This window comes from Argiope bruennichi, chromosome 1 (assembly GCF_947563725.1).
Source record: "Argiope bruennichi chromosome 1, qqArgBrue1.1, whole genome shotgun sequence".
Classification (NCBI taxonomy): Eukaryota; Metazoa; Arthropoda; class Arachnida; order Araneae; family Araneidae; genus Argiope; species Argiope bruennichi.
In genome coordinates this window covers 50009774-50035021 of record NC_079151.1, presented here as the reverse complement: position 1 = coordinate 50035021, position 25248 = coordinate 50009774, and the positions used below count along the sequence as shown (strand labels likewise).

The 25248-nt window shown below is 29.2% G+C and overlaps 2 protein-coding genes across 4 annotated transcripts; both read right to left on the bottom strand.

Moving 5' to 3' along the window:
* Nucleotides 1-1228: 1228 nt before the first annotated feature.
* Nucleotides 1229-25248, bottom strand: LOC129973475 (cytochrome P450 2J1-like). Of its 3 annotated transcripts, XM_056087508.1 has the most exons (9): nt 25171-25248; nt 20761-21144; nt 18436-18769; nt 12614-12995; nt 10391-10724; nt 7652-7851; nt 4781-5044; nt 3387-3560; nt 1229-2032 (listed from the first exon to the last, which is right to left on the bottom strand). In XM_056087508.1, exons 4-9 carry the CDS (start codon nt 12966-12968, stop codon nt 1863-1865), a joined length of 1497 nt encoding a protein of 498 aa, XP_055943483.1. In that variant the 5' UTR covers nt 12969-12995; nt 18436-18769; nt 20761-21144; nt 25171-25248; the 3' UTR covers nt 1229-1862. The 3 variants fall into 3 exon arrangements, with proteins under 3 accessions (XP_055943483.1, XP_055943479.1, XP_055943488.1); XM_056087504.1 differs by lacking the exons at nt 18436-18769; nt 20761-21144; nt 25171-25248 and adding an exon at nt 14938-15105; XM_056087513.1 differs by lacking the exons at nt 18436-18769; nt 20761-21144; nt 25171-25248 and adding an exon at nt 13612-13676.
* LOC129972595 (cytochrome P450 2B12-like) lies at nt 18498-21118 on the bottom strand. Its single transcript, XM_056086795.1, has 2 exons — nt 20761-21118; nt 18498-18769 (listed from the first exon to the last, which is right to left on the bottom strand). Exons 1-2 carry the CDS (start codon nt 21116-21118, stop codon nt 18498-18500), a joined length of 630 nt encoding a protein of 209 aa, XP_055942770.1.

Sequence of the window (25248 nt, the reverse complement as noted above, 5' to 3'; positions counted from 1 at the left end):
TATCATATATTATATCATACATTTTTAACCAGAAAGAATATTTTCATTACACAATATGGTACAGATCTTGTTAATTTTCATCTTACAGTGAAAAAACTTCTATATAGTTTTTTTGTTTTTTCGTACATAAAGAATAGAGGAAATTATTTAAATTACGTTATAAAAATTAATAATTTTGATGAATTTCTCTTTTCAGACATCCCTTATTTCAAAAAACCCATTTTTATTATTATACCTGTCTATCTTTGAACACAATAACTTTTTGAGCTATATAGCTGAAATTCGGTATATGTAATTAAGCCACCATTGCAGTTTTCAATAAAATTTTGAACGAAATCTATTCTGAGGAAGACTGTCTGTCTGACTGTTGGAGTACTCGATACCAAATACCAAGAGCTAGCAAGATAAAATTTAATACACAGATGTGGTACCTATTGTAGATGTGGTAGATATTGTAGGATGTAGTATCTATAATACAGATTCTTATCAAATTTTGAAAGAAATTTCTCAAAGGGTGGAGCGTCTGTCGGTCTGTATTATCGCATGAAAAATGCAGTGCCTTAAATCAATAAAATTCGATATGTTATCTTGTAATTACAACTGTAACTTCGTGTAAAATTTTGGTGTTCATCGGTTAGCAAATAGGTATTCAAAATACACATTTTCACTATCGATTCAATAAAAATGTTAGATTCATGCCAACCATTTATCTACATTTCGTAACTTCCGCTCACCAATAACAGACAATTTATTCGCAACCTCACTCAAATTCTACTATTTTAAGCGAAAGAAGATTGGGGAGCATTTTACACAATATCCTCAACAAAATCTTAATATTTTAGAGAAAACTAACACAATAAAGGATCCGAAATTTCGTCACTAGGTATATTTAATTTTGCAAATTCAAAGTAAAGAAAAGAAGTAAATGGAGAATTTCGTTTCTTTTAAATGTGGCAATATAATCTTACACAATTTTGACACAATTTCATAAAGAATCAGCCATTTTGATAAAAATTTTGTCGTTTAACATATCTATGTTCAATACTTAAGGATATAAAATATCAATGTCTATTATTTAAAATTTATTTCGAAGAATTTGGGATATTATACACGTGCCGGAGTAAGAAAATATTACTTATCGCGGATAAAATGCAAATAATTTGCAATTACGGTGCAGTTGAATTGAATATGAATTCTTATATAAATGTGGAATAGAAAAATTACACAATCAGAAAATCAAAAAAGAAATTTAATGAATTATTATTACTACATGATACAATAGAGTGTTATGAATATTACTTTATTGTGCCATGTAGTAATAATGATTCGATTTTTATAAAATATTAAGAATAGTTGCCATTCGGTCAAATGAAGCATCTATACATAAATTGAAAATAATACATTTATGAAACTGCGTGAACTTCCAGGTTTTTCAACTTATAAGACAGATGTTATCATCTGCCTCTTCTTATCAGTGGTTTAAAGACTATGCTACACTTGAAGATGATTCTAAAAGTATTTTTGCGAAATTTAGAATATTTATTAGTTGCCAAAAGAAATGGCTGCATATAACTGTAAGTCAATATCTTTATGAAACCACTACTGAATGAAATTTTTTGCTTTTCAATTTCTAAGATGTGTCATCATTTGCTTAGTCTTAATTTTACAATGATTTAATTGTAATGATGAGATTCTAAAAGTATTTTCAATAAAATCTAGAATGTTTATTTGTTGCAACTTTCTATTTGAAAGCTATTTTTTATTTCGGTTTTATGAAAAGTTCTATTTTCTTCTTTCGTGTAAAGGTTAACTTTATGATGACGATGTTGGCAGCATTTGATTACAAGCCAAGATGAGATGATTTAATGCTTTTCTCTCGGTTTGGCACAGACTAATAGCTTGCTGGTCACAAATGATTCAACGGAAATCTTTGATTCTCCTGCTAGTTTTAGATGGAAATTTTGTATTAGAGTAGCCAAAAGTAGAAAAGCTTGTGTCATTACGAAACTTTCTCCTATGCAGGATCTTTTACCTGAAATAATAAATACAAAACTGAAATTATTATAAAAAATTTTGATTTCTTATAATTGCTTATGTACAGTTGTTATAAAATCAGAAATAATTCCGTGTATGATTTCTATTTATTGGGCTATGATAAATTATATCTTTCACATTGATTGAAATAAATAACACTACCTAGAAAGTAAATTGATTCAAAATGATTTCAGCAGCATCAATGAATTATTGTTGACATAGGTAAGATTCATTTATGCCACATTTATCTTTTGAAATGATAAATCCTTCTTAGCAAGATTTAATGATCACTTACTAAAAATTTAAAAATAAAAATCTTCAAGTGTCAGTAATCAGTGATTGAGATGGTAAAAAAACATGATTGGATGCTCCGAAATTAGTATCCTACATTGCAGATTTATTGTATTATACTGGGGCGAGATGGGATGACCGAGGATAGAACCTGGTACTTTGTGGTTCACAGCCCAGTAACATGACCACAATACAAAAGCAACTGCTCGTGTAGCGTAGCTGTTAGCTGACTTATAAGCTTTCACCACAATACTAAAGCACTCAAACCTCAGAATATAGAAGGAATGATAAATGTATACCAATATCAGAAGACAAACCACACAATAAAATTTTGAACACATATTGCTGTCATATTTCTCATTTTGGTAAACTTGGAATGAAAACTGGACAAAATTAAAAGGAAATTTAAGAAAAATTAATTGTGAAATTTTTTTATCACATACAGAAATGGATGGTATATGGTAAGAAATGCACAGAAAAATGATATTTTATTAAGAAACAATATTATTCCATGGTCGATGAGCAACACTTTATATGTATTGATGTTCCTTGTATGCAATTATGTAGACAAGACATTCCTTGTATGCAATTATGTATACAAGGCATTCCTTATATGCATTATGTATATGATGTTCCTTGTATGCAAAATCTCCCATAGCTTTTACAATCTGCGCATGAAATTTGGTTTTATTCTACTCGTCAGTTTATCTACAGATATCTCCAAATTCGGAAGGTAATTTTAGGGCCACTCTATGAATTAAACCACATTATGCATGTAATTTATATTATCTTATTTATTTTTGTATTTATTACATTACTATCCAAAATTCCAAAAATAAATTCGTTTCTCTATATCCCGCAGCAGCAACTAGAAATACGCATTATTTATTATTCAATTAATCTAACTAATTTTGTTTTATTACACTATATAACTACTTTAATTTAAAAATCATATTTTTTTTGTGTAAGCATTCGCGAAGGTCAGCCAGTTATTTTATCATTTCCACTTGAATAATATGAGAAATTAAACATACTATAAAGACTATTGTTATTTCACTCACCAATTCCAAACATAATCGGAGGTTCCGCCTTTCTTTTGCCATCCGTCAGTATGTATCGAGATGGATTAAATTTTTCAGGTTCTTCATAGACTTCTGGATCAATATGGCTTGAATAAAAGTTTTGGATCAGTATTGCACCTTTAGGGATTCTGTAACCTCCTAAAGTTGTTTCTCCTAAAATAAATAATATCAAAAATCACATTTTTATTCTTTTTTTTTACAATCGCAACTGAGATTTGTTTTATATAGTTTGTCCTTTTTATATGAAACTTTAAAGAAACCAGAACTTATAGGTATGAAAACGAAATATAAAAACCATTCAATGAAGGCTCAATACGTAAAGGTATATACAGCTAATATTAAAAATCCAAAAATATTTTAATATAAAATGTTAAAAATGAAAGGAAAATCATTTTTAAGAAAGCAGCGTTAAAGAAAATTCAGCGGATATCGCGTTGAAAACTTATATGACATTTTAAGAAAAGGGGATTAAACGAACAAGTAGCTCAAATATAGTTAACCTCAAAACAGAAAAACACATCGAATGTATGAAAATGATGTTACACAGCACTAAATTTGCTTGATATTTTGGAAAGTGAATTTCATCTGATAAAGTTAATTTTTTAATCCTGCGATGGACATGAATAGTAAGTTTAGATTAATTTAGTTTAGTTATATTAACGTCCCGTTTGAAGCAACACTAGGGCTATTTTGGGACGGACCTCGTAATTTTGAACCACGGTCAGATGACGAGGACGACACCTGAGCTGGCACCCCCCTCTCCACACCAGCGGGAGTACGTTTGGTCATAACGGATTTAACGTGCAACAGACCCCCTTACACGACGGTTCTTCGGTGGAATCGGGTCTCGAACCTGAAACCCTCCGGTTCCGAAGCCGAGACCTTACCACCAGGCCACCGCGACCCGACATGAATAGTAAATGTAAAATATTGAGATGAATCAAACAGACGAATAGACATTTCTCAGTTATATTTAAAGCACACGGAGTTTTTTTTTTGGGGGGGGGGTGATTTTCACTTCAGCCGAACATATTGCAAAACAATCACCATACAATGTATGGCATACATGAATTGGAATAAAGACGTGGCATGCGATAAATTTCAAATTCAGTTATTATTAACAATAGAGATATCAGTTTCTCAGATTATTTAACGAAAGTTAGCAAATTATACTTATTTTTTCCAAATGTAAAAACCTTTTTATTTTTTATGTTCTAAGAATTAAAAAAAATCTCCCCCTTTCATTTTTTTGTATTTTAATTCTGTTATAAAAACAGTTACATTACAAATTATGATAAGTTAAAAATCAAGTAAATCTCCAGCATAGATTATGCATTTTTTTAAATATTAATTCAAAACTACATTGCTCTTACTTTTACATTCTTGAGTAGGGAAAGAATTAAAGAATTCTTGCATTCTCATAGATTCTTGTACATAAGCGTTGAAGTAGGTTAGTTTGCTCTTATCTTCAATGGTTGGTTGTCTGTCTAAGCCAATCACTTCCACGATTTCATTGTATAATTTATCTTGTTCGTCTGGATATAGTAACAATCCTTTCATAATTAAGCTAGTGAAAGAAGCCACTACCAGAGCGCCATCGCCCATGATCTGCATGAGGGTACCCCTTAACACTTTATCTATTAAAAGAAATAAAGTGTTTTAAAAAATAAGCAAATGAGGTTATTTTTATAAATAATGCACGAAAAAAGAACATAATGCGAATTTCAACAAAAACCAACAATCAATAATTAAATCAAAATCAGTAAGTATTCAGTTTAATGAAAATTAATAGACTGCTTAGCGAATTTGTGACATATACATTCAATAATTAGCCATGTTTAGTGATGAGTAGCCAGAATTATTGGCTGTGAAAAATTTCATTTGATGTTGTTATATACATATGTTAGTCTTAATTGTTATTAATAAATCACCTCACCAAAGTATTAATAAATAAATTTTGATAAGCCTGTAACTTATCAAATTCGTCCCAACTTACAGATTTTACACAGTTATATTCATTATAATAAACACTCTCTAATTTATTCTCATTTCACTTCAAATTAAAATTGTAACATTAAAATGAAAAGAATTACACTTGAATCCATCCCATATAAATATGATGAATTGAAACATATATTAAAAAATATAAGAACAGAAAATCGAATCATTCCGCAAGGAATTTTTGTGTATGCTACAAAATACATCTCATGATTTATATGATATTTCAGAGAATTCATTAAATAGAAATTTCTCTGATTTAACAAAAAATTCAGAATTCTAATATGGTAGAGATAAAATTTCAAACTAAAAGAGAGACAGTAGATTTTTGTACATTCAAAATCACCTAAAAAGAATTAGTATTAAAAAATGTTCACTATTTTTTTGATTATAAAGTTAAACTTTATCTGTAAATAAATAGAAAATAATGAATTTTTTTAAAGTTAAATTCCTATTTTAAGCAAACATTTATAGAATATGGAAAAATAAACCGAATCATCATACTTTCCATCAATGAAAGGCAAATACAGGGTGGAGTATTTGTAAGAACAAATAATCTCTTATCGTTTGAAGTTTAAAATGGGATAAAAATAAGTTTATTGCTATTATATTTTCGGAAGTTATCTCGGAAAGACATCAAAATTCTATTTAATTTCTAAGTAAGTAAAATTTCACGAGGGACATACATATTATTAATGCGGTTATTAGAAAAGAGGACAAAAGTTATATAGTCGAGCTACATGTCAAGCTAGTGTACCTAGATTACCAAAATTTGGTTCAAACATAGTTTTCAGAGTGAGAATATACAGTTCAAGAAACTTTATAAGAACTTTGATTATAACTCAATTTATAAAAATTAAGCGGGATTTTGATGTTTTATGCGTTAAGTTCCGCAAATGTTATGGCCTAAAACTTATTTTTACTTCGTTTAAAAATTTAGAAATCTAACTTTATAAAAATAATTTTTTTACAATTTTAACAATGTATTTCACTTTTTAAATGAAATTCAAACTATTTACATTGTTCCCTAAAACATTTATACGCATAATTTTCTATTTCTGAAAATTAAAGAAAAATTTTTTTTAATATCTGCGCCGATTACACGAGGCATCCCAAAAATAAAATTACAATTCCAAGATAGATGAAGTTCTATAAGGAAGGAGATTGCCCTGACAGGTTTTCCTTTTTCCATGGTACTATAATGATACAGTATTCCATTTATTTACACAATTAATAGAATAAGTGTAAAACCACAAACAATTCCTTGTAAATGTCTATCATAATATAATATTTAAAATAACAATATTTTTTTAGAGAAATATGAAGATCAAAATTTTGAAAAGAAAGTTAATGGAAACTAAACACAATCAGTGTTCCCAACGAGGCATTTTATTACCAAAGATGGCCTGTTAATTAATAAAGCAAGCAATTTTTAAATTAAAGTTATGGTTAACTAGTATTTATTTTATGCATTAAATATGACTGTAAAATGATGATGATTTATTTAAAATGCCCCCCCCATAAATTTTATAAGCATGTGTAGAATTAAACACCAATTATAGAAAGCCAATTTTTTGCCGATTACCAGTTTATAAGTTTTCGTTTATCATAACATTAAACAAGAGTAATAAAATGTCTTTTTTTCACTTACACTATTATTCTTTCATGTGTAGATATCAATGACATTTATTTGTGCGTTGTTTTCTTACAAGCATTTAAAAACAAAAGCATGAATATTTGAATGCCTTTAAACAGGCAAATACAACATAAAAATCTGACAGGAGGCAAGATCCTTATTAGTATTTTGTCCTCTACCAAATTACATATTGAATTCAAGAATTAAAAATGATTATTATCTTTTTAATGTGATATATCGATTAAACATGATTATATACTTACATTTGTTCTATGATAGATACAATTTAACGTTTCATTAAGTCTAATATCGTATAATAATTATCGAGAATAATTTTTCAGATAATATAAAATTCTAAATTATCTATGAGATTCTACTTATTTGATTTCAAAACGCATTCAAGGTTTCAGCAATACCAATTGTACATTTTTGGCAATACTTGCTTGTAAAGTGTTCTCTGTAGAGTAAAAAAGAATTATATTTTGATTTTATGAAACTTTTGATGGTGGTAAAGTTTCGATTATGTTCAGTTAAGTTTATAAATAATTAAGTGCTCCTAAATTTCCTGTTGAACATAAACTTATTAAAATCCATTGGGGAATTATTTTACCAGTAAAATATTCTGCTGTGGGATCTCCTCTGCTTCGACGTTTGTCCCTTTCCTTGAAGTATTCGTCTATGATATCTCTGGGATTTTCTGGATCATAGGTAGTTTTGTGTTCGTCGATTATTGCTTGAACAAATTTTTCTCTCTCCCGGTGAGCTTTTAAGGCAGGTAAAAAATTGGGCATGAATGGAAAGATGAAGTATCTGAAACAGATTGAAAAGTTGAATTCAAATAACTGAAACAAAGTTAATTATATTCTTCAATAACGATGATTCGAGGCAGCGGCGTGCAAGTTTTCTTTTCTTTTGTTAGAAGTCATGTGGGAATCTATGGAATTGAATGTGCCGACTGGCTTGCCAAAGAAGCGACAAAATTAGTTAATTTCATTCTTAAGAGCATTCTGAAATCTTATTTAAAGAATGTTTTTAAAGATAAGGTTATATCTGAATGGAATACCTTATATCTAACATCGATTAACGCGCAGTTTACTGAGGAATTTATTTCTTCCATACAAGGACGCTTAAAGGCTAAATACTTTGAATCTAATTTTAAAATTACCCAGTTTCTAACTGGGAATAGAAACTTTAAAGCATATTTAAAAACATTTCATATTGTCGTCGACTGATAAGTGTTCTGCTACAGTGGTACAGTCCAGGATGCCAAGCATTTGATATTTGAATGCACCAAATGTATTCCCGAAAGACGTAAACTCAGGAACTGCTTTCTAAAGAAAAATACAGCTTGGCCTCTTTGTTTATCTGCCCTTGCACAGAGTAAGTTCATTTCCTTTTGTACATATTTTAATAGTATTCCCCCCGTATCATTTAGACTGTATTCCTGTGTGTTTGGCTACATATAGTTGCATATATACTTTTATGCTTTTGTATTTGTATTTTGAATATTTTATTTTTATTTGATCATACTCCTTCAGTTGTAATATACAATTTACTGTATGTTTCCATTAGTATGTGAGCAATTTTGTTTTATTTTTTGTTTCTATTTGTGTATTTTCTGGTTTCCCCGATTTTTCTTTGTATTTGTGCCTGCGTCCTTCATATTTGAAATTTCGTCTAATATCAATTGTATACTGACTTACGTTTGTAAGACTTGATACACGAGAATCGAGAATAATAATAATAATAATAAATAAATAATTAAATAATGATGATAAAAAAAGAATTTCAAAGATAAGAAGTGAACATATTTCGTAAAATTGTTCAAATAAAATAAAGTATATGATGGCGTTCTTAAAGTAAAATGTTTATGACATTCTGCCCCTTGAATAACCCTTGAATGCCCAATTTAGATTTCGTCGTGTAAAACCATCACTTGAATAATTTATAATTTATAAAATATCATATTTTGCATTTTTTTTTAATATGACGGATCTGTTGTTAGATATTTCTTCAGATTTCAGATAAGATCTTGTGTGTAACTGGGCGTTTTTGCATTTTCTGTTATTGATAATTTCAAATGAAATTTGTTTTAATGGATATACTGAATTACAGACTTTACAACTTCATTGCCTATTTCTAATTTATATCCTCAGTGAAGTCAAATTATTTCAGAATTTTTAAATTATACTTTAAGATTCGACAATTAATTACAGCCTTCTGTGATTCTCACGTTTAATGAAATTTTCTTTTAGTGCGTTTAGTAATAATTGATCAGCTTGTCTACTCACAATATTTTATGTCATCTATTTAAGTATATGGAAAAAAATTACATATATATGACACATGCCTTAACTTTTTTCTTTAGGTAACAATGTCAAGACTGAGATATAATCTCCAAAATATCCAAAAATATAAATTTCAGTCTTTCAGTTAAAAGAGACTGGTGACTAAAATATATTGTTTCTGGACTTCCTCGTGTTGTTGTTGTTTATAATGGCACTTGCCATGGACAAGCTCGCTGACGAAGTCATCGATTTTAAGCCAAGGGAGCGTCCCTTGTTTTTAGTAGCGCCAACTAGGGCCCTTTTTTCAGGGGGGCACACAACCCTTTTTTACAGGGGGGCACATTCACACATCTCACAGATAGAACAGATGATATAATAGATAAGTTAACAGGTTCGAGGCCTGGAGACGCACAGTCAATAGGCATCGGTAACAAACGACGACTTTATTTACACGAAGACAAGAATATACAGACAACAGATATACAGCCGACATGCACACAAGTAATACACAGCAGCACTTCTCGTAAACAGCAGTACGTTAAACAGCACCATACAACAGTACTTCTTTCAAACAGCAGTACGCAAACAGCATAACAATGATAAGCATTTCGAATCACTCAGTGAGAGAGAGCTCATTCAACTATTAACCAGAGTTGAACTCAAAACCCAGCCTGCAGCTCGGTCGCATAGCCTTTTATAGTTCCAGAGACACGGCAGAGAAGGTTCTTGAACAATCAAGCATAACTCATTTCCTATTGGCTCTATAGCCAAAATTCTGGAGGATTCCCGTATTATCTATTTTGTCGCTAAAGTCCAAATTCGTCGCCAAGTTTCCAAACTCATCGCCAAGCCCTGGGATAACTGATTGGGCATCCGATCAGCATCTATCAGAGCTGATCGTAAAACGGTCTTGACCATGTTGAACTGACCTTGACTGAATTGAACTGACCATGCTGGGAAGCAACATTACAGATTTATAACAATATTTTATTCATAAAAAAAGAAATGATCTAAGACGCATGCTTTAATATAATTTAATTTTTGAAAATTATATTACTTACTTCGCAAACGTCCCGCTTAGAAGTATAGATTTTGGGTAAAGGGCAGTTACTTCTATAACATACAATTCATTGAATTTCCGGAGTTGTTCATCTGTAATTCCTATTTCACCAAACAATGTGAATCTTAGAAAGGTGCAGCATCCTTGAGTCAAGAACTCTACCAAGTTCAAAGGTTCCCCTTTTCTTGCTTTTAACTCATTCATTGTAGTTTTGATTGAATCGTACAAAGGGCCAGCTAAACTGGTTTTGAGAGTATTTGCTCCACGTTCTTTCAAGAGTACTAAGAAGAATTTTCTGGAAACTTTCCATGTCTCTCCATTGATACCCAGCACACCTGTTATAGTAAGAATTCAATGACAAATCATCCATAATATTTAATATCTTTACAAGAAATAAACTTAAAAGAATTATTTTTATTTTATCAATTGCATTCGACCTTACAATTTGAATATTAACCCCTTACCTGCCGAGGATAACTTGCGAGATTCGGTCCCCAGTGCCACGTATATAGTTGCGAGACGTATATATAAGCCAGGAGCAGTTAACACATTGACTTAGGAGACATATATATACGTCCGCAGCAGGTAAGGGGTTAAAAACCTTTTTTTTTGTTAGTTAGGTTTGTGCATCTAAAAGCTATGCCATCCCTATTAGCACAATATATTGCACAATATATTTCCAAGATCTTGTTCACATTCTGAATGCCAGCCATTGTCATAGAGATATCGTAACAATGTTGTCCGGCATGCTGTGCTAATAGACATGCCTGATGTAAGGTAAAAATGTGCCATAATTTTTTATGAGACTGGCTCGCACTGTTTCTGAGATTACTAATAGATTGTGTCTTAACCATAAACTGGTGTTTTCCTGCGAATTAATAATGTGTACATAAAATAAGAATAGTCTTATTCAACCTATGAATTTCATTCATACTAAGGTAATATAAAATAACAAAAATTTTAAAAGATAAAAAAAGACCTGCAAGATTTGTTAGCGTTTTCTGATCTGAATTTCATTGAGAACATGAACTTCAATATAGGGTAATTGAAAAAAAAATCAATGAAAGCTTAAAATATCTGCATATAAAAGAGAGAAACGATAAATTTTTTTTTATCCCCAAATTGGAATTTATAAGCAGCGTGATTTGAATGCTATATTGTCAGACTGCATTGTAATTTATGGAAATTTGCCTTATGAGATAAAATAGTGAATGAGTACAATAATTCATCGCACAGTTTATCATTCTCGGACGCAGCTGTTAAATGGAAAATCCGATCAGTCACAGTAATAAGCATTTGCTTTCAACCGCTTCTGCCGTTATTCCAAGTTATCTCGGATTCATATTCTGAGAAAGCTCAGACTTAGCAGAATTTGTCAGGACGATTTGTTTTCAACAATTTTTTTGACTACCCCCAAGTTATCTTGGGCTCTTATATATTGCAATTAATTATTATCACTAGAAAGTTCAGGCGCAGCAGAATTTATCAATAATTTTGTTTCATGACAGGTTTTTTTTTTTGGCATGAAATGAAAAAGGGAGAAAATAATACGCTTTGATTGACAGTTTGGCAAATTTTGTCGAAGAATTTTACTGAAGTATTAGGGGACTGAACATGTGTTTTGTCCGAATATACATACTGCGATTGCTGAATTCGCAAAAAATTGTCACATTGAAAAAAGAGAATGAACAAAATGACAGTTCTTTTTGGAGTCTTGTTAATGTAAAATAGTCGATAATTGCATTACATGTGAAGAAAATTTTCCAAATAATCAGCTTGTCAATAAGCGATTTTTTTTTCAAAACGGTGTTAATTTAAAAAGAATATTTCAGGTATTACCCCATATGATTGATGATACATCTTTATATTACATCACAGTTTGTAAAACCATTAATCCTACTGTTTTCTTATTAGATATAACATACAGATAGTATAATGAAAGTGATTATTTCCTGCAATTTAAGTGAATATCATTTTGTGAATTTTGATAAGTAAATTTTCACAGAATTCATTCATCTAAAAATTATTACTGTGAATATTATTTTAACTAATAATGTAATACAAATAAAGTAGCTTGAACAATTGTAGTTTCCGAAATTATTTTGCTAAAAAAATTGTTTAAGCCTTCTGACAAACAATGCACATTGAAATACAACATATTTCAACATATCTTGTAGAAACTTATAATTAAATAGATTGAAATAATTTTAGGAGAGAATCTTACCATCTTTGAAGAAACGATTCAGAATATTATAGCCTGCTGCTCTATCACCAAAGAACTCTGATTTAGTTATGCATGCTTCGCGAACAGCTTTGTGACTTCCCAAATTGATGCATAATCTTCCTGTACAAGTAAAGCTGAAAATATCTCCATATTTTTTCTTGAAATTTTCTAGCTGCAAATGACAATCATTGTTTCTAATGAAGGGCCAGTATCCAAAGTATGGTAGACCTACAGGACCTGGTGGAAGATTTTTACTTTTGAACGCAAAATACGCAATAAGAAAGAGTGCTAATCCCGTAGCAAGTAAAGTTGAAGGCGTTGTTCCAAGTATACTAGATATTATGTCAACTTGCATTGTTATGACAACGATTGAAATTCAGATCTAGAAAAAAACGACACATTTTAAAAAAAATAGATATTAATTTTGATAGATATTTGAGGAAATCAAAATTTTATATGATATATATATAAAACACATTCCTTCCAACATCTATTGATTGAAATGTCATATTTTTACTTATGGATATATATATATTCATGGAATTCAAAGAAGAATTAAAAAATATATGTTATGCATTCAAATAAATGCCACAGTAATACATAAATTTTAATTTATAAATTTGAAAATCAATGTCATCGAATATTTTTAATTTCAGCTCAAAAGGTTTTAAAATACACATCATCTAGGTAATCTATATATTAAGTGTTTTTCCCCCTATTTAAGTGCGAACCCATATACAAAATAAGAATTCTCCATATTTTAAACTATTTCTAATCGTTGAAGTGAAAATGTTTGCTTCTCTAATTTCCTTTCATTTATCCTTCCATTTCTTATTTAATAGTAGGCCGTGGAATAGTTGGAACAAAATGTTTAGGCAAGTAAATACACACAAGCATAAAAAAGAAATTCAAATCAAAATAAAATTATTTTTAAATGCTTCAGCTTAACATATTTCATGTTTGCAAGGCTATAATTTTATAATTAATTTGTCGCTTACTTTCTCTTGTATTGGACTTCTGTAACTCTGTACAAACCTGAAGACAACAGGATGTTTTATTAATTTCGGTTCTCATGATTAACATTTAATATTTGTTCTGTTAAAAAAGATTTTATAGAGGTGGCGCCATCTGTTTTCGATTTGAGACATTAATTTTCAGACCCCCTAATGGTTATAATCTATAATTGTAAAATAAATTAATGACTGAAGAATTAAATAAATAAATGAATAAAGAAGTTTTTAAAGATGCTTTTATTAAGTTAATAAAAAGTACAAAATAATGCATTTTTCGAAAACTCGTTCTGTTAATATTATAAAGAAATTAAGAGACATTGAAATCATGACAATGAAATACTGGAAATTCATTAAAAATTAAAATATATGAAAAATATGTTTAAAATTCAAATTTAAAAAGAGTGTTTCTTTCTGATACTACGGATTCTATAGTTTTGCTTTGGCATCTATATTTTCAATAAAAAATAATTAAAAGTGAGGTATAAAGAATATTATCAGAAAATAAGAATTTAAACAGTTATTCTTAAAATAAGAAAAATATAAATGAGAATTAAATTATTTGCGAATTCTGATTAATTAAAAGTAATAAAGTCATCAGATTAGCTTAATACGTGATTTTCTTCACTATATCATTTCATTGAGGAATTAGAATATAAAAGTAAACTTAAATTAAATTTTCCTATTTGGTTCAATGGCTTGCTTTCGGCATTGCAGGTGCCAATAGAAGGCAAATAATTCCAATTACAAATACGCAATATTACTTGCTACATGATTTTTTTAACATTAATTTTAGTGTAAAGAAACGTTCCTAAAGCAAAGATTTTATTTTCATTTCAATGAGTGTTTAACAAGTAATATGATAGTTTTCAGATAAACAAGGCAATAAGGGAAATGGCACACATTTCGCACATTAATTAATCATCAGATTAGCCTAATTAAAATCATGCTATCTAGATAATCTATTCATTATCTATTTTTCACAATTTGGTGGTAACATGGATATTAGGAATGAAATTTTACGAAGAACAATGCGTTTATTATGTCCGTAAACATAGCATTATTAATTTTTTATATTTATACATTTTGAAAATCATCATGCATTTATAAAGTTTTTTTTTTTTTTTTACATTACATTTGTAAATACATTTTTTGCGCAGCTTTTTAAAAGAAACATCAAAACATTTTCGAGAGAAAGTTGATTATGTTATTTTCATTTAAAGAAAATATGCATTCTTGAATCACTTGTTTAAAAAGTGTAGAAATTATACACCTAAATAAAGATTTTTAAAAAATAAATAAAGCTAGACTTACCTTTAGCACAAATTAATTTTTTGATATAAATATGTTAAGCTACTTGCATTAAAGAAGAAATCACGAGGCTTTCATATCATATTACTACATCTACCATAGTAAAATTCGAACTGAATTCTCTTCATTTCCTATCTGAAGAATGAATGATAAAAGAAACGTGTAAAAATTGAACTTCCTTTGTTCGCTGCACACGATAAATTTTATGATTGATCTGTTTTTATATAAAACCAGTTTATCTCTTTCGTGTGACAATTTCTTATGATCTTGAAATGAAATCGATAAGAATAGTGTTCGTAGTTTACAGAAATATTTGATTCAAAACTCAATGATCATTCATAAAAAAACTACATAAAATTTATCATTAAAATTTAAGAAATTATAATTATTTTAAATAGCTTTTCAATTATATAAAATAAAAGTTTGAAAACTTGATGCTATTATCAAAAATAATTAAATCAATGTAAATTATAAAGTTTTATTGACCAAAATAATCATTTTTCAAACGTTTAAAGTTTTTTCTAAATCTCAAAAAAGTTCTGTTATTTCTAACAAAATCCGAACAATGACTGATTGGATTTTCATAGTATATTATCATTACTGGGAGTTATTTTTATATTTGTCATTTGGTAAAATTTCAAATTTACAGTTCTTATTTCGGTATTTTATTTTCGTTTGTTAACGATAGTTAAATGGGTACCATCCAAATCCCCCCCCCCACATTTTTTACTGTGTATTGTACATATATCACAAAATTGTGTACATTTTGAATACCATTTAGAAAAAGAGAGTTCTCAGAAGTTGCAGAGAAAATTAGACAAGTTTAACCAAAGATTTAGAGAACTTTAGCAAATTATAGATTTTTCTCCATATTTATATAACATTTATATGTAACAATCTATATATTAAAAATTTGAAGGAAAGCCAATCCTCTTGCCCCTCTTGCCGAATCAAAAACTTGTCTTCCAAATTTTGTTTCATCTGAAATTCCCATGTCCTCTTTATATATCATCAAAGGCTATTTTTTTTCTATCATCTTTTATTTTCTAGCGAAGTTTCGAAACTCTATTTCACGGCACATATTCTGTGTACTCTACACTGTATTCACTGTACATATTCTGTATACTCTACACTGTATTCACTGTACACAATCTTTATACTCTAAACTGTATTCACTGTACATATTCTGTATACTCTACACTGTATTCACTGTACACAATCTTTATACTCTAAACTGTATTCACTGTACATATTCTGTATACTCTACACTGTATTCACTGTACATATTCTGTATACTCTACACTGTATTCACTGTACATATTCTGTATACTCTACACTGTATTCTACTGTACATGGCAGAAACCCACATTCGCAATTATTGTACCGATTTCGAAATTTTTTATTTCATTAAAGCTTATGAAGCCTAGATACAGCATAAGGATCACCTGCACCTTACCGTACTAAAATTACGAGAGATATCACGAAATGAAACTTTGGCAGAGCTTTCAGTCTTACTAACTGGTTTAATTTCTTCAATTTCCAGATATTGTTAACCAGCTTTAATGCTCTTTCTCGATTTTTCAGATTTAACTCAAAACATCACTTTTATTGTGTTAATATGCAGTTTATTAAAGCTCGATAACATTATTATCAGAATATTATTAATTTGATTGGATAGATGTTCACTAAAAATGTCAGTTATAAAATTGATATAATATGTTACAATACAAATATATTCATCTTATTTTTATTCTTCCATGAAAAGTATTTCTTTTCTCAATATGGAAGACATTCTTGTATTAATGTACAATAAACTTAATAAAAATCATGAAATTTTAAGCAGAGATTTAATTTTTTTTTCCTACAAATTCAAATTCTGATTCGAATTTGAAAGGGGAAAATGTATAAATGCTCTTAAAAGAATGGTAAAAATAATATAAAAGCAGATTACAATTATAATTATAGAAATTTCCATCCCCACTTTATTGATTCAAATACTTTACCGAAAACTTTGCATTCTTCAAAATGGAACTGAATTTTAAAAAGAGTCAAATTCTAAACTGCTAGTTTATTATTCTGCATGTATTTTACTTTATATGGCACATGAGTTGTACGAAAATTTCAAAACATAGCTACCAAACCTTTACTATTTTTGAAATATTACTCTACACTTTATAGCACAAGTTCGTAAAATTTGGACCTTGCGTGAATTTTGGGACACACTATATTAATTACATAATATTAAACGGTGCAATGAAAATAAGTGTATGAAGAAAAAATTACTAGTATTTCTATGAAAATAAAATGAATACGATATTAAATTATCTGCTGGGTCATAAATTTTAGTTTTTTTATTCAAAAAATGAAAGGAAATAAGCATTCTATTTCTACATACAGTTTTAAGATACAGAACACATGTTACAAAACACATGCTTTACAGCACAGAATACATTTTTTAATCAGTTTTCATTTCTTGGCTTAGAACAAACAAGTAAGTTGCCGATCATAAATTCTTCATACTAAATTTTTTTTGAATTTCCATGTAATAATAGTTGAAAGTTTTGTATCAATGTTACCAAAAGCAGAACCGTCTGCATCGTAACAAAGCTTTCCCCTAAGCAAGAACGCTTACTTCATGAGTAAAAAAATAAATATTCATTTACTGAATTGTTGAATTAACTGATATCGTTCATAATCTGATCATTATTTTCACCTTGAAGCAATTTATTAATTTTGTGACTTTTATAAGATAGTTAAAAGTACTAAATTATTTTAATTCGCCGTTAACAATTTGGAGCAATACTAAAAACTTGACAGCTTTATCGAATTAGATTATTTCTTTAGATTAAATAGAACAACTATGTGCTGATATTTCCATTTTTAATAATAATAAATAAGAATGTATCAACCAGATATTTTGTATCAGGTACATGAAACTGATACAGACTAAGAATATTCTCGGTACCAGTTTATCGTCTTACCTCGGTGACATAATGAGCATGCGTTGCGTTTCTTTTTAATTATATACATTTTATTTCCAGCCAACACAGCTCTTTACACCCACGTAAAGTTTTCATATCGTTCAAGAGACTCGTTTTCTTTCCTTTTCTCTTTTCAACCATCTGCCAATCACAGCCAAATTGAAGGTCACCAACATATCCTTATCAATGCCACTTTTGAATAAACGAAATCTCAATTTAAGGATCAATATAAACTCCAGTCTTGGCGCAAGTGCTAGAAGCGATAACTACCTAATTTTATTTCGACGATAAAAGTATCAGTTACCGACTGATACGAGTTTCAGTATCAGCCTATATTCAATACATCAAAACCGGGTATAAACCCAATCCTAATGGTCACTCTTGCTCCAATTTAAGCAATGTTAGCATATAAATATTAAATGCTAACAAGGGAAAAATAAATATTTTGGAAACTTATTTTGAATATAAATGTTTTGTATGAGGAAATAAAAAAAAATCATATGCTTCTGGAAATACTTACTTCGCGAATGTTCCTCATGGAAGGATATTCATTGGTGCCATACATTCAATTTGTATTGCATATCACTCGTTGAACTTTTTAATCTGTTGTTCTGTAATACCTACCTCACCAAATAAAGTAAGACGTAGAATTGTATTACACTTAGTGGTAAAAAGTTCAATCAGATTTATAGGTTCTCCTTTCTTCGCTTTTAAATCATCGATGGTTGATTTGATGGAATCGTACAAGGAACCAGCTATTCTACTTTTAATTGAATTTGCATCCCGTTCTTTCATGGCCGAAGGAAAAAATTTCCTGGCGACTTTCCAATGCTCTCCAATAATGAACGCTATGCCTTTTAAATAAAAAGAAAATGAATTTATTATCTGATTTGAAGACATTAAGATATTTCTAAAAGTTAACGTAACTTGATAATATGCAAATAATTGATTTTCTCACAATATTTATTCAAAATTCTACTTCTATTTTCTGTTTCAGATTTCGAAAGATTGGTATTACAAAATTACTTGGATTCAGTAATTAAGGAAACATCTGATCAGTACAAAAAATTACTTAATTTTCGTGCCAGATTGTTAGGAAGACTAAATTAGTTTCAAATAATGATATCACATCGCGATTTTTTTTAAATTAAAAAAAATAATAGACAAATTGTAAATACATAATAGGTAAATAAATAACAGTCTTAAATATGTAAATTGCAACGAAAAATTGATTTGCTAAGACATTTATAAATGACATTTTGAGTTTGCTTATTTTATCATTTCATTTCATTATCTTATCTTTTTTTTTTTTTTTTTGCAAAAATATTAAGCTTAAAATATCAACTTCTTTTTATTAAATATAGATCTCAAAATTTCCTATTTACTATAAATGTAATTTGAGAATCTTTTATATTGCTCACAGTTTCTATTCTTTAACTTTTTCGGCCGATATTTAGATTGTGCCTCTGACTATGATTAAATAATTGTGACCCCATGTAATTCAATGACGCATATTTAATTATAAACAATTTGACTTAGTATTTTTTCAATAATATAGAAATATTAAAAAAATTAGATTTATTACAACTGTTGATTTAATTATTTTTTTCTTAAGATTATATATATATTTCTCATCCTGGAGATGACTTCAGATCAAAAGAAAGTTTAAACCCTTTTAGTGTAAAACTTTTCCATTTCAAAAACCCAGCATGGAAAAATTCTTAACATTTCTGAATTTGATGTCCATGAAATAATGGCAAATATATAGCTATATTGATTAAATCCATTCAGAGTAGAGTTTAGGATCTTAGGTGAGTCGGCAGAAAGTAAGAAACAATTAATCCGCCCGAAAAAAACTTGGACAAACGCAGCCTGGTCCAAAACACTTAAGGGCACACGAGGCCTCGACCCCTCCCCATCATCTTTCGTGCAGGTTTATTGAATATGAAATAAAAGTTTATACGAGTTTCCAAAAGAGTAGCAGTAATTAATTACCTTGTACTAAATTTTACAGTTGCTCAACTCACAGCTGTAGGGATAAATATATTGCACTGAGTTGTACAATTGTTGAAAACAAACACCAGTGGGGAGAAAAGATTTTCTGCTGTACATAGTTCAACCCATAGGTGTGAAAAAAAATTATACACTCTATTCACTGCCTTAGCATGTAATAATATAAGACTGGGACAGACAAAGACTCGGCGAGTCGGTGGTGTTGGGTAGCATTCAACAGAACTTTTAGACGCTATTAACGTTAATATAGCATTAAGATTTATTTTTTTTATAAAATTTTAAAATTATTTTCTTACACTGCATATAGTATGTTATTTTTTTCTTAATATGTAATTGCAGCTAAAAGAAAGGAAAAAGAAAAAAAAAATGTTTAAAAACTTTTTTTAATATTTTAACGATTTAAGATATTAGCTCCCCCCCCCCCCACACACACACACCTTCGGACATTCATTCTCATTTCATTTCATCAATGCAATCTCTCGCCACTGTAAATATTTGTATATAAAAGATTATTAAAAAAAAAAAAAAAAAAAACATTTCCTCTTTTTTTGCCAGATCCTAGCCAAGGCCAGTCGGAAGACAAAGAAAGGGACCTGGTGAATGCAAGTTTAAAATAAAATATATTCTAAGTAACTACACTTATTAATTATCGAAATAATTAACCAACACTGCTGGCGGTGTATGAATTAAAAAACATAGAATGAAAAAAAGCTTACTATTCTTAAAGCTTAGCACATGATATTAAAATCTGTAAAGCGACGTGAGAGAACATAACTTAACTACCGAAAGAAAACCAACATGAGTTTAAAAACCTGTGATAAAAAAATCTTACCATTCATGAATACATAGCTCATGAGACCACAATCTGTTACTCTATCTCCAAAGAAGTCAGACTTGTGTATCAATGCTTCCCGAGTTGCTTTGATGCTTCCAAGATTGATGTAGAGCTTCCCTGTACAAGTGAAACTCGATATTTCTCCATACTTTTGCTTTATCTCGTGCAGCTTCAAATGACAATTCGTATTATTCATGAATGGCGAGAAACCGAAATATGGCCGGCCAACTGAGCCTGGCGGCAGACCTTTGTCTTTGAAGACGAAATATATTAATGTTAACAGAAGAGTTGTCAAAATAACAAGAGAAAGTGGAGATAATATAGCGATGACATTTGGCACTGTGTTGACTTGCATGCTGGCAGCAACAATTCAAAGAAAACCTATGGCAAATTTGATCGAATAAGTAATTATTGTTAAACATAAATTCGTTTTGATTCTAAATTATATATTTTAACAAGGCAGTAAATAAGTTTTTATATTATGAGTTCATTAAAAATCAATGGCGAATTTCTGACGAGGCAAATCAGGTTGATTTAAATATTTTTATTAACTTTATTGCTAAATAAAAATCTTCTTAAAATACTAATTCCAAGAATTACAAAATATTCGAATAATAGCAATGCTTTGTCAAATATATTTGATCAAATTCTTAGTTAATTGCCTAAATTTATTTTTACAGTATTTATAAATACCAAGCGAATATTATGGATGCAGCACAGTTATAAATCATAATAAATAAATAACATATAAATAATCGCTAAGTTACTAAAAATAAAATAATGTACCAAAAATAAATTATTAGCATTTTGGTTAAGTTAAAATGGTCTTAAAATGTGAAACTAATTTTATCAATTTATTAAAAGAGAAGGCCGATGCGATTCAAATACCTAAACCCGTCATTCAAATAAGTCCTTCATCATGTGGCTAAATTGAGTATCGTTGAAATTATTTACCATAGGGTCCTAAAAAATTTATAAATTTAAAAAAGTATTTCAGAATTCTGACAAAATAATTTTAATTAGGATATTTAACAGATTATAATTTATTACATAAATGATTTTTTTTATGAAATAGTTATTTACTAAAGATTTTGAGCAAAATGAAATACTTTCACTGTGTTTTAAAAATCCCGTCTATTAAAACTATAATTAAACTGTTATCTAAACTGAAATGCGTTTTATTCTTTTGCTAATATCCAAATTAATTATTGTCACATTTTATATATCAAAGAAATTCTAAAATTTTTATCCTATTTTAATTTTTTATGTTAATTATTCTGTTCTTCGCAGTCTTTATTCTCTGTAGGTTTAGGGTTACTTTTTTTTAATATTTTTTTATTATTGATAAAATTTTTATCTACTTAGTTTATGATAATATCAAAATCAGTTATTCATTGTTAAAGCTCTTATCTCAGGCTCAGGATTTTTTTAGTCATGTTTGTAACGCTTCCCTTTATTTATAGAATCTCTCACACTCCTATTTAAGAGTCAAAAGTGTATTCAAACAATACACGTACATTGTAGGCAAATCATTTTTTTCTCGTATAATACAAGGAAGAGAAATTCAAGGTTTTTTCCATTGTTGCGTGGAACCAGTGCACGTATCTTTTAAGGTATTAAAAAGTTTTTTGCTATACAAGGATGTATATTAAATGGAATCGTTTAAATATTTTTTTCAATTTCTAGAATTAATACAAAATAAAAAATTATCTATTATACCTGTCAATAGGTACAAAAAGCGGGATAATAATAAAAAAATGAGTTTTTTGTGATTTATTGACTTGCTTTAAAATAGTTTTATTTAATTTGATTTCATTCATGCACATAAAATGAAATTTTGCTATCGATTTTTTACCATTTCCTCACGTGGTAAAGTTTTAAAGCCTCATATACTTTTTGTATTTTGATAATAATAAAATATTTAGATATTTCCAAAATTTAATTTTTAATTAACCTATTAATTTAATTAAATTTTATTCTTAGATGCAGTATCAATGCAGCATCACTGAGAAAAATCGAATGCATAATTCCATCAAAATCATAATGATGAATTAAAGTATTAATAATAGAAGCATTTCAATATCTTTGAAATTCAAAATCCTTGAACACTGAAAGTGTGTTATAATAAAACGTTTTATTAAATTTATATTTCCATCTGTTTGTTTATTGGCCTATGCAGGCAAAGATTTATTTAGTAAAAAGTTGGACTTATGCAAAATTTTCCTTTACATAGTCAAAAGTGGTCTTATTTATTGATTACATAATGAAAGAGAAAAATAATATGATATTGTTATTAAAACTTCAATTAAGTTTAAATGGTTTTATAATATATTAAAAAAACGTATGAGCAGAAAAACGACATTTACCTTTACGCGATATATTCTCGGTTGGAAATATGAAACAACGATTCGTAAACCTGATATACTTCTTAAAACGAAGAATAAGTGGCCGAAATTTGAAAAATCCAAAACATGAGATCTCTTTTAAACTCTTGTCACTTAAATTAGGCTAATATTATGAATAAATTAAAAGAAACATGTAAGAAATAAATTTAAAAAAAAATCAAAGTTCATGAGGAGTTATTCAAAAGACTTCATTTCTTATCTTCTTATGAACACTTCATAGAAGATGCCGTATTCCACAAAATACAAAAGGTTAAGGAAACCTACATTCTTTGAGCGAAGATGAACACAATAATAAAACTTGATTTAATAGAAAACAATTAGTGCTTCAATCAGTTGCCGCAATTCCAGAAAAGAGAATCATCGTATTAGTAGAAAGTCGTGTCCCGACACTGGATCTGCAGAAGGAATCGAAACATATACCATGTGAACTATTATTCCTTTCCCCCTAACAAAAAAAAGGGGAATGGTCTCTCTGTAGCATATTCCTTAATAAAATGTTTACTTAACTCCCGTATAAATATTGGTGACCTTGATTATGGCCAGTAAAGAACAAGCACTCAATTTGGTTTTGGGCGACTTTTTTTTTCGACTGGTTGAAATTAAAGTAGTGAACGCCACGAGCGGTAATCGGTTTACTACCAGAATCAAGCCCATAGAAGTTTCACATCCAACCATAATTTTAGACATATCAATTTTATTCTCCCACTGATGGTCACATCAAAAATGAGGATGAGAAATTTCCGGTATTGTAGTTGGTACTCGCCACCCTAGTGGGTACAGAAGAAAGTGTGCTACTTGCCATCAATGACCCGACCCAAGGGAAGGGTTGTACCGTGACCGGTGATGAACTTTAGGACTCAACTACAATTTCCGCCAATGTTACTGTCGGGATGATTCGATCATTCAGTTCTATAATGTGCCTTAAGGCGGCTCGTAGCAGTCAATTTGTGATATCAATTTTATTAGTCTAAATCGTTGCGATTTTCAGATTTCGGGTTTACATGCACGAGTATGTAATGATCGACAGTCAATAAAAACTTTGGAGGAAATTATTTAACATTTAATACGGATATAAACTTTAGAAATTAAAACGTTTCATTAAATTATATTTATCCAACTATTGCATATTTTTATCTTTGGCATTAACATGCGCGCAAAAGAACAGAAGGAGAACTTTTTCATAGATTTAATTGTAATTTGAAAAGAATCTATATTTTAGATCCCAAACTCATACATCATTGTATAAATTTATGTAAGTCATTGAGTTTTTGAAATAACACGTTTTGATGCGTGCATAAATACAGATCGACAGATGGTCAACCTCTTGTCAGTGTTATTTCAAAAGTTGATACAGACGTGCATTTTAGATGCTAAATTTATGTAACAAATTTTGTTCATCTCTTTATATTGGACTGCTATCGCGTTCATCCGTAATCAAATAACAAAGAGAGGCCGTTACAGACTTTTTCTGAGTGGATTTCGTCCGAAATTTGATAGAAAACTACACATTTGATGTAAAGATACCATACCAAATTTCATGAGTCTAGCTCAAGGTTTGAGTTATAGCATACCAAATTTCAAGAATCTAGCTCAAGTCATTTTTGAATCATCGCGTTTCCATCATAATTCCAAAACAATGTTTTTCGAACTCAAGGAGATCTACACAGTTGAGATTCGTTAACTCTTGAGTTCGAATTTTTAACGAACACAGTACTTTCTCTTTGCATACCTCTTAAACGAGATTGTATAAAACCGAGAAGGAAAGCAATTTGTATTGAAATGAATATACCACTTTCGAATGGCTTTGACAATGCATGTGCTTATGGCAACAGTGGTACAAAGCTTTATTTCCGTTCAGTTCTTTTTCCGTTTTTAGTTAAATTGAATTTTAGCGAATTATCAAATGAAAACTATTTCCTTTAAACCAATGCCTCAAAGATGCAATCTTATGAAAGAAAAAATGACTCATTATTTATTATAATTAGAAAAGATTTTTACTTACCTTCCAAATGAATTTTTATGAAAAAGTAACGATTTGATTTAAACATGTTCAGATACACACCCTTTCATAAATATTTGC